At 39.6% G+C, this 11,179-nt stretch overlaps 1 protein-coding gene and 1 long non-coding RNA gene across 2 annotated transcripts; both read left to right on the top strand.

Annotated features, from left to right (window-relative positions):
• The first annotated feature begins 442 nt into the window (after window positions 1–442).
• On the top strand, window positions 443–4,660 carry LOC307019805 (uncharacterized protein). The gene is made up of 3 exons (XM_079650913.1): window positions 443–1,340; window positions 1,428–1,527; window positions 3,459–4,660. Exons 1-3 carry the CDS (start codon window positions 1,126–1,128, stop codon window positions 4,242–4,244), a joined length of 1,101 nt encoding a protein of 366 aa, XP_079507039.1. The 5' UTR covers window positions 443–1,125; the 3' UTR covers window positions 4,245–4,660.
• A 4,942-nt stretch (window positions 4,661–9,602) lies between these two features.
• LOC307020918 lies at window positions 9,603–10,233 on the top strand. Its single transcript, XR_013803009.1, has 3 exons — window positions 9,603–9,677; window positions 10,064–10,124; window positions 10,207–10,233. It is a non-coding gene; the product is annotated as an uncharacterized lncRNA (long non-coding RNA).
• The last annotated feature ends 946 nt before the right edge of the window (window positions 10,234–11,179 follow it).

Below are 11,179 nucleotides of genomic sequence, written 5' to 3'. Positions count from 1 at the left end.
CCAACCAGTGAGGTAAAGGCACATCTTTATATGATCATTATAGTTATAGAAAAATAAGAGAATAAAGTAAATAGGTATACAATAATAATATGACAGTAAAAAAAAGTTTTTATTAATAAACAAGAATACAGTTTAAAAGGGAAGTGATTTGTAAAATATCCATAAAGAGAAAAATCTGCTTACAGTTCTGCTTCATATGGGTGTTGAGAGATGTATCCATAGATCTCTTCATGTTGCTCTCAAAGTGCACCAGATTGATGCTTTTAACTTCAACATTTAAAAAAAATCTTCCTGGTGGTGCATGCCCCCAAACCCCCCGATATGAGGTTAGATCCGCCCCCCCCCCCCCCCCCACTTAAATCATGTCCACATGGATATGGAACTAAATACATTTGCACACATCTTTTGTCCATATCTTTCTGTTTTGGTGGTCAGGCCACGGTGCATGAATGCGCGGGTCATGGTCAAATATCTGGATTAAGAGGTTGCTTTTTCTTTGCACAGCATGAAAGGAACGCGAAATGAATGGGCTGTGATTTGAGTTTTTTAAGCCGACGTTGAGTTCAATAATTTGTACGGCCCTCGAAGGATGTTGTCAAAATTGAAATGGCCCTTGAGAGGAAAAAGGTTCCCCACCCCTGCGTTAAACAAAGCCATAATGGAGGGTCTCCGTAACGTCGGAGTCGCCTTAACAGACTCATTTTGGAGCAATAACGCAGCAATATCCTCCAGGTCCCGACAAAAGGGGCTACAATACGCTATGGAGGGTTATATCCACAGTATAAACATTAGAAAAGAGGGAGACACAACATCAATAGAGGCACTTGCATACAGGTCGCAGTGCAAGAGTGAAAAACCACATGAGCTGTATGTCAAATTCGACGAGCACAATATTGTGGACCAGGCTTGTTCGTGTACTGCTGGGTATGTTCTGCTTTTGTAATATCGAGTTGTCATTGCTATTGAAATCGTACATCTAGTTATTTTTTAGGGCTAACGTTAACGTCGATGTTGATCATCCGATCAAGCTAGCTAATGTTTGCAAGTGGAGCTGTACAATAAATGAGTCGAGTGAAACATGAAATAGACATGCCACCAAGCTGATCTTTTAAAATAATTTACAGTATGCCAGGTTACTGTTCACATACTGTGGGCTTGATGCACACACTGGACATTTGGCGTGCAAAAACAGAACAGATCTCCTCCACAAGCCAACCTCAACAATGGCACAAAGCCAGAGGGAAAAAAATAACTGGCCAAGCTATTTTCAATGTGGTGGTAGCCAAGGCCAAAGTCAACTGTAAGCGGAAGCTTATAACATCCAACTATACCCACAACAAGTAAGTTATTCCATTCTGTGTAGTGTGTATACTTACCATATTTACCATCAGTCATGCTCTTGCTAATAATGCTATTTCTGTGTCTAGGCAAACACTAGGAACAAATACATACAAGCTCATGAAAGAGATGACAGATGCGCCTATAAGCTACCTTGCAGCAGAAGACACACCTGGCCTAAGCCACCAGGTGATAAACGTATATAATTATGGAATATGATAAGACCCCCCCTATATAATACAGCTCTGTACACATACATCTGATTAACACTACACTATTAATTTGTAGTTTAACCACCTGTACATTGTATATAAATACAATGTACAGGTGGTTAAACTGGGTACAAATATACAAATTAATAAAAGTAATTAAAGTACTACAGCTTAACTAGTAAGAGGGTAATAGTAGAAATATATAAATATAGGCATTTGAATCTAACAATATGAGAGAAATCAACAGTGTAAATAAGTGTGAGGGTCTGTATGCCCTATTGGTTATATTGATGATGCAAATTAGACAGTTTGAAATTAGGTGAATACAGAATAGAAGTACTTTATTACATTTTGGTAGTAAACAAATTAAATACAGAATAGAAGTACTATAAAAAAAAAACTGGATTACACTTACAGCATATTAAGGACTGTCATATTAAACATGTCCCACTAAACACAAATGTCACCAAGCCAAACATTTGATAACATCTATCTGTAGCTTTGTTCAATAGATTCAATGTTGTACTTTACTTGAGTATTTCCATTTTTAGAGAACTTACTTGCACTACATTTCAAAGGAAATATTGCACTTTTTAACCCATTACATTTATCTGAACCCTGCAGTTACTAGTCACTTTGATGTACATACATTCTAAAATATACAGTAAAATGTACAGGAAGATACACAAGGATTTATAGAGTCTGGTGCCCTCACTGTTTGAGAATGTGTGGCTGGAATTTTGAGAGCACGCCCACCACATACCAGATCTGACTTATATTCCCCAACCTAGTATTGGGAATTCGGTCTGACACCATTTTGAATTTTCTTTATCTTAGCGATGGCCCTTTCAACATGAACACAGTGCTTTGCGATGTGCTTAGTTGTGAGCACATCTTCAGATGGCATTTGCCTCTTAGACCTCGCAAAGGGTGGCAGGTTTAACTGCAGTCCGACAGACTTGATATCATCCTCTATCGAAAAGCCCTTATCGGCCATTAGGCCATCACCTCTTTGCAGATAGCCAATTTCTATCTGTTTCTCCAGTAGTGGGATGAGACCACTCTCTCTGACTATCTCCTTGTCAGACATAGAGCCTGTGAAAAGTGCAGAAGAGAAGATCACAGCACCACGGGGGTCACAGGCAACTAACGATTTCAGAGTGTTTGTGCTTTTGTAACTCGAATAGCTCTGACTTTGCAACACCAGTGAGGTAGGCCGTTCCATTTTTAGTTCAGTGCAATCCAATATTGCAAATGTTGATGGATAATCCGTTTTGTAGGTGTCTGGCATATTTTCCATAATGACATCTCTGTGAGGCCAAATTGGTATTGCACCCAATACGTCGAACATATAATGAATCCAGGAGTTGAAAAGATTTCTTGCACTTTGCACGGTTATGCTGAATCTAAAGGCAAGGTTTTTCAAGTCTTCATTGTTGCGTAGTTTAATTAAAACAAATAACAGCTGGCTACGCAGGGGCATCTCAACAACTTGCCAATCATTCCGCTGGTATTTTAAGGGGACATTTATTTGAGTGGCACATTGATCATTTGGAATGCCAAATATTGTGCACAGATGGTTGAATCGTTCATATGTGAACCCAGTACTATATGCAAACATTTGGGGGATGGCACTGATTTGGAGGAGTTCGGGTGTGAGAGTTCCTTTTCTAAGTGTGCCAATGTCTGCTTTCAGCCTTTCTACCTATGTTTCCTTTAAAGCCAGCATCTCTTTCAGGTTACCATTTTCTAATTCTAATTTCTTCTCTTTTTCTGTGGACTGCTCCTCTTCTGGTCCCCCTTCCAGTTGACCTTGTTCAGAAAGGAGGGGTGCTTCCACAGTCTCTGGAAAGACACATATTTACATGTTAATGATAGCATTTTGATCCCACCTTTTCTTTTTTACAGCTTCCCCTATTAAACAAGGGAGCCCCTTCTGCTGATGCTGAAGCGCCGCCTGTCTGTCAACCAGATGACTTCCCCAGCTTTCCTCTACCATCCCAACCGACAAGTTTATGCACAGTCCTGGATGAAAATGGCACGCGTAGTTACAACAGAGTGACCATTTCTCTACCCGAATCTATAGCCCTAGAATGTGACACCAGACAACAAAACACAAACAACCTGTGGTTTAATGCAAGATCTAATCGCTTAACATCAAGCACCTTTAAAAGAATCTGCTCCAGGAGAGCAGACCATGACACACTTGCTGTAAGCCTCAAGGATAAAGGATCAGTACAAACCAAGGCCATGAAAAGGGGTACAGAACTAGAGCCCATAGCAGCAACACAATACACAAAGCTAACAGGAAACCAAGTGTATCCATGTGGTTTTGTTGTGAATCCGCAGGCACCACACCTCGGTACATCACCTGACCGTAAGGTCTTAGAAATAGGAGAGAGTGAAAGTCCAAGCTATGGGCTTTTAGAAATTAAGTGTCCATCCAAGGAAAGCTTCACTGAGTGTGCTTACCTCTTAAAGCAGGCAGATGGCAGCTACAAGCTAAAAGAGTGTCACGATTATCACTACCAGATTACAGGGCAGCTCGGGCTCACTGGTATGTCATGGTGTGATTTCTATGTTCACTGTGCAGAAGACTACCACCTACAAAGAATATACTTTAATGTAGCAAAATGGGAGCAGATGAAGAGCAAGCTTGATGCTTTTTACTTTGATTTTTACAATCCAGTGTAAAATGTAAATGACACTATGTAATAATAACCCATCATCTACACTCACTGCACACACATCCACATGTACACACTCACTTTAAACAAACACTCACCTTATCACTCACTTTAGACACTTTATATCTATTATTAAAGAGATTTGCACTACATTCATACCTATTTGCACCTTAACTATACAGTACAGTTCTCGGCTACTTGTTTTGTTACAATGACTTGCTTTGTCATTTTGTTTGGAATTTAGTTGGTATGTATGGGACAAATAAACCTCTTGAATCTCATTCACTCTGTATTGTATATATGTATATAACAACTTGAAACTTGAACTTGAAATGTGGAAAAAAAGCTATGGTTCATTACTCACCATTGAAAATCACACACAGAGTCTCTTCCGGGGTTTCAATGGTGCTGGAGGTGGATGCCTCTTGCAACGTTTTGATGAGTCTGTACAACCATAATTTGTGTTATTTTGGAATAAAACAATACAATCACAAGAGGCATTAAATGTTGTAGTTTGTCTAAAGTTAACTACCGTTTCCTTGGTGGCTTTCTGCATCCACCTTGTTGTTCTTTTGTGGGGGTCGGGGTGCCCACTTGTGCAGCAGGATTAGGGAAGTCAGCAGTAGGCTTTCCATTAACAAAATGCTACAAAGATTAAAGCAAAATATAAATGAATGATTGCCTGTTGGATTTCTTGTTTGTACTTTGACCACAGGTAGACTAACGGAGCTCAGCTGTTCAGACATTATTATGCATCAAGTGATATACATGGTCAAAACGACCTAGAAGCACACAGCTTACAGCTGTAGTCGTGTGACTTTAGCTAAATATAGTTAGTGAAATTACTTAATTAAATTAGTTAGTTAATTTGTGAATGTAATCTTTGCTAGCTAGCTAGCTACGTTAGCACGTATTTACCTTGGAGCAAACGTATTTGTGTTTGTTGATATTCGCCATATTCAGCTGGGCATGGGGCCTGCCGCATTTCTTTATCCACTGGCGGCATCTCTCCTCTCAGGTTTTGGGTTTAGGAAACGGGTAAAATATCACCCCCCCCTCTAAGCTTATGGGATTTCTGCTATACGATTTGCAAAGACCATAAGCACAACGCTTCACCAGTTCCGCAATGAATTTGAACGCTAAGCTTGTCGGACTTCCACAGGGAGCCGCGCACGTGATCGAATATGATTGGACAACGGGCATTTAGGGGCGTGGCTTTGCGAAAGGTCAATTGGACATCATTCACGTGATAGTACATCATTAAAATGCTTTACACTGTATCAAGACTGTCAAGTTGTCAAAGTTAGCCAGTAACTACAGCTTTGTTTAACCGTGTATTACAATGCCATTATGTGATGACTTTCAAAGAGAAAAGCAAGCACACTCGGAATAAAGTATTATTTTATTTAAAAAAAACGTTTTTCAGATTTCACATCACATAAACACCAAATCCCAGCATGCATTGCGGCTAAACCATCCAATCATCGAGCTGAGGATCTTGCCTACGTCTGTTTCCGGTTTCGTTTATCACCGATGTATTTTGTTATACACACATTCCTTCACATTTACATTTTAATTTGCATTAAAGTATTTTGTGAGGCCTTCTAACATGTTTTTAAATATAACTACGGTTGTAGTTGAAGAGTTTGTAAATTAACATGAACCGAAGCTGTTGCCTGGCAACTCAATCGCACAACGTCACGTCCATTAATTCCGCATCCACACCTATGATCCACACGCATGGATTAACATCGATTTAATACATTAATGTAGCCATTGTTTCTGCTAAAAGAGGTGTCGACCAGCTGGGGAAACAAGAAAATTGGCATAATCGAGTGTGAATATTAAACAATAAATCATTACGTCGGGGTAGCATTTGCTTGGCATTTCCGGTTATTTCTCCACTGGTTAAGATGGGTTAACAATACTGTGTAACTGTCACTTTTGAAGGGACGAATCGTAACATCTTCACGTCTCCCAGCATGGTAAATCGTCACATGTTCACGTCTTGCCGTGATACCGGGTTGATCTGCCCATGCTCATTAGCATCACCACGTTTCAGGCACATTCTGATTATGTCATACACACAGGGCCGCCCCTCCCTACAGGCCAATCACGCAGGCTGCATGGGACACCGCCTTGCGCAGGGGGCCCCGCCCAGAGGGCCTCAGCTCCTGTGCGCAGTTCTCCGCTCAGTTATCCGCGCCACCCCCGCGAGAGTGAGAGAGAGGTGACAAGGGGAGCACGTCTGTAACCCGACACCGTTGCAATGAATTGACATCTGACCAATCACGTCTTTGATACGGCCATTAGTGCAGGTGAAGAGATGACGGTGAAAAGACAGTTTCAGTCCGTCGCAAGCAAGAGGGGAAAAAAAAAAACATGAAGAAACTAGAGCATCACTCGAAGGTGGGTTATTGTATGAGTCAAATGTACAACTTGCAAATGTTGTATAAGTCAAATTGCCAATTGCCATATTAAAACATCAGCTGCAATTCACGACATGAAGAAGGCAGTCTCTGCATAGCATATAGGCTAATGGAGATGCAGTTATTTCCAGCATTCTTTATTTACCATTCATTCAGGGCCGTGGGAAGTAGGGGTGCTGAGGGTGCTGCAGCACCCCCTGGTGGAGGACAGGGGATCTGCACTTCCAAAAGATTAAATACAAATATAATTGAAAAAAAAACGAATTTCCAGCCTTGATGTAACAACATTCATAATTAAATAAAGATAACACCCTTTTCACCCCGGTTACATTTTCCATTTGCCCCTTACGATGGCCGCTGTAAGTGATGAAAGTGGGGGATGTTGGCTTGTCAGGCGCCCGCAGCTCACAGCTAAAGTGAGAGGGAGAGATCGATAGATAGATAGAGAGGGGGGGGGTTGTTAGCTTCTGCTCCGCTAACGGATATAAGAAGCTGTTTCTACAATAATGTGGAGGGAGAGTGAGTTAAAGGACTCTGAGGGTTTGGATAGTTCACTTTATCTCAGTGAGTCTCAAACGTTTTGATCACAATTTATGTCAACAAATATTTCCAAGGCACACCTTTATAATTATTAGGATAAATAAAAACAGGTTTGAAATCATTCCAATGTATACTATAGGACAGTAAACCAAAAATATCGTTTAAAACTGGAGAGATTTAAAAATAAGCATAAATAAATAAATGTTAACTAAGATATAAATGAACAACAAAAATAACATACGTTAGCCTACATTTATTTGTTATTGGCTATGGTAGGTTATTGGAAATGTTCACACTTATTTGATTAATAAAATGCAAACCAATCTTTTTCAAATGGGTGTTTAGAGTTGTACCCCCTAGATCAGTCTCTAGTAATTGGGCACTCAAAGTGCACCAGATTGAAACATTTTACTTACTTTTAGAAAAATCTTCCCTGTGGGACATACCCCCAGACCCCCCTAGAGGATGTGAAGTCCACCCCCCAATTATAACATGTTCATGCAGTACTAAATACATTTTAAGCATTTGTATATAAGCTGTCCACCATGTCAATACGTATCTCTTTGTGTAGCTGTATTGCTCTTTTGTGGAGGTTTTTCATTGCCAGCTAAAATCTTGCCTAGGGCAGCAAATTGGTCAGAACCTGCCCTGGTGTCATCCCCACAGCACCCCCCATTTGAAACATGTTCCCACGGCTATGCATTCATTCAAGTATTTTATGCATTTTATCTGCTAATGTACAGGAGGAAGAGTAATAAACTGTCTGTCTAGTTGGCTTACATAACAGTTAAAGTTTACAGCCTAAAAAACATGGAGCATTTTTTCCCCTTTTATTCATTTGTATGTCAATTTGCACATTTCATGGTGATGCTCAGCCTCTCCCCTTAACTCCTAACAGTCATCATCATGTCAACCACAACACAGAGAAATACTGATTGCTGACAGAGGGAACTAAATTTGAATACAGATTTAAGAAATATCAGTTTTTGAGCATGTAATAAGCATGTTTTGTCTTGACTATATTACAACTATATTATAATAATATAATATAGTATTTATATTATTGAATTGATTATTATGGATGTCCCGATCACCTTTTTTTGCTCCCGATCCGATTCCGATCATTTGATTTTGACAATTTGCCGATACCGATTTTTCCCGATCCGATCTTTATGCAATGCATTAAGAGAAAAAAAAGAAAAAAAGCATTCAAGTTGTCCCTTAAGGTTATTTTTTGATTTAAATTGGATATTCTATCCAACATGGATATAGCTTCTTTCTTTCACAGCAGCATTGGATCAGTTCAGTTGTGCAGCATTGGATCAAAACAAAATAAAGCTTTCAGTACTCGTTAGCTTACTGCTACAATTAGACACTAAACCCTGCCCACTCTGTTGCCAGATTTGAGGAAGAATCACATACATGATGTTCTGTCATTTGAAACCAAAACTAAGGCCTCAGGATGACTTTAAGACTTGAACATGGTCATTTTTGTTTTGTAACATTGAATACAAAATTTAAAAAAAAGTATTTAAAAAAAAAGAGAAAAAAAGAAATCCAGATCCCCGATTTTTTTTCTCCCGATTCCGATCTTTTGAAAATCACGTGATCGGCTCCGATCACGTGATCGGATCGGGACATCTCTATTGATTATGATTATGATTATTAGTAGAAGTAGTTTATTTGCATTAATTATATTTAAATCTTTTTGAGGCTAGTATTTGGCAGGAAATGCAGACGTATTCACCTGTAAACGCATACTGAACGACATACATGCATATTTACCATTTACCTCACTGCATAAAAAAGTAACTGTTGATAATAATAATAAACAGGAATTATATTTGCAAAGTAGCCTACTTTGTTTCCAAAACAAAATGTTTCACTCCTGTCGGTTGGGGGGGGACATCTCACAATGTCGCTTGGGGCCCCAAGTTGGCCTGCATCCACATGAACTGAAACATGACTTTGTTATTATACAAATATGCTCAACACTCCCACTCAAAGACATGTTGATAACTCTCTACAGTGGTACACAGAATCCAAATAAACAAAACAAAAACTTCTCTAGCAGTGTTCAATTGTTATACCTGCAATTTACATTACTATCCAAACAAATACCCTTTGAACTTGTCAAATGTTGCCTTTGTCAATGGCTTGGTTAGGACATCAGCTACCATATCAGCAGTAGGACAATATGTAATAGATATCTTCCCCTCAGCACGTGCAGATCGTACAAAATGGTATTTGATGTCTACATGCTTGCTTCTCTGTCTGGATACAGGGTTTTTGGATAAAGCCAGCGCAGTATAGACTGAGAGTTATGTCATCTCCGTTCACTCCAATGGACCACTTTTTTACAGCAATGGCGGATCGTGGAGCCTCTCAATCATTCCCCGGAAGTTAGCGCCAAGGCTAGCAGCGCAGTAGAGTTGCAGCATAATAGACCGTTCGTGACGGACTTTTGAAAGGTAAGAAGAAGTTTAAAGATTTATATTGCGGATATTATCAGGACATCTGATTCAAATTAACATGTGTATTAAAGGATGTCAGTGGGTTATCCCTAAATTAGTAGATTTAGGGAACGTTTACAGATAACAGATAAAGCTACCGGATCAAGTTAGCAGCACACGTTGAACAGCCTTTTAATTGTAAATTCCGTTCTCTTAATGTCATTTCGTCCAACATTGTTGAATTAGAGAAGAGGGGCTTATAAACGGGATTGTATGCGGGGGTGGAGGGAGTTAAATATTAGATAAATATAAAGTTTGGTGCGTGTAAGAATGAGTGTTTTTAGCAGAGCCATATTGTGTCCTTGTAATTATGTTGATTATTACCTGTCTGTATTATGTTGCAGCTCAGCTGATTTTGGATTGATGTCAAAGGGAGAGGGACTTAAGTGAGAATGAAAACACAAGGTCGGTTTAATACTACTGTTTTATATAAGTAAGCATACTAAACATGTATTCTATCACTGTATTATATAAGTAATCTTGTTAGTAACCTACTGTATGGCAGGTAGAGGGGCAGTGATGTTACAGGTGGAGGAGCAAGACTGCAAACTCACAAGACAGAGAAATCAAAGTTTGTTCTCCAGAGAAGAGGTTGATTTCACTTCAATTCTTTATTTCATATTTTCTAAAGATGTATGATGCCATTTGTCATACTTTGTTAAACTCACAAATAATAAAGTTCCATAACTTCAGTTGGGAAAAAAGACCACACCTTATCTCCCAAAGGCAATTTCCCATCCAATAGGTGTGCTATATAGGTGTGTATAACCCTTTCTCCTGTCTGTTACTCCCTCTTTCAGCACAAGAACCAGAGGGGGATTCAATGGAGCCTGAATACCTGCACTGAGACCCTCACCCTGCACCCTGAGTCTCAACTCTGTGTTTTTCAAGCCTTTCCCCTGTTTTTTGTATTAAACAAAACATTAAGCTTTCCCAATGGTGTGGTTTTCGTTTTGTGAAAAAGTGCAAATGCAGTGTTTGTATATAATTACCTCACATATTTTTTTGCTGTTGGTCGTGAAATTGCTCCTGCTGACTTGAGCCGGCCATTTTTTCCTCCGCTCTGTGTCAGTGGGGAAGCCGTACATTCGTACTCCTTTCTCGGAGCGATTTGAGCATCCCCAGGCAGCACAGCAAACCATGGTGGCGACTAGGAGGCAGCACAGCAAACCAGGACAACACGGAGGAAAAGGCACAGACAAACTGCATGATATGCTATTCAATGTTTATTGAATTCCATGTATTTGCAATGGATGTTCCTAAAACAACACATTTAACATCATCATCATGCTGCTGCTGCTAGTCCTTTGATAGTCACCTGTCGGTCTCCTGTCCTTTCTGAAAGCCATAAAGATGACATTAGTCATTTCGATAACTTGTGTCCTCAATTACCATGGGATTACTGAAACTACCATGAATTTAAGAAAATGGTAGAAATTAATCTAATCTGAATTTTGAAG

This window comes from Notothenia rossii (genome assembly GCF_949606895.1).
Source record: "Notothenia rossii genome assembly, chromosome: 9".
NCBI classification, from domain to species: domain Eukaryota; kingdom Metazoa; phylum Chordata; class Actinopteri; order Perciformes; family Nototheniidae; genus Notothenia; species Notothenia rossii.
The sequence above is the reverse complement of the archived record's forward strand: the minus strand, read 5'-3'. Positions and strand labels throughout refer to the sequence as shown.

Coding starts and splice junctions, on each gene's coding strand:
- LOC307019805 (XM_079650913.1), top strand. CDS start 1,126: ATGCCAGGTTACTGTTCACATACTGTGGGCTTGATGCACACACTGGAC. Junction 1,341..1,427: donor TCCAACTATACCCACAACAA/GTAAGTTATTCC, acceptor TTCTGTGTCTAG/GCAAACACTAGGAACAAATA. Junction 1,528..3,458: donor CACCTGGCCTAAGCCACCAG/GTGATAAACGTA, acceptor TCTTTTTTACAG/CTTCCCCTATTAAACAAGGG.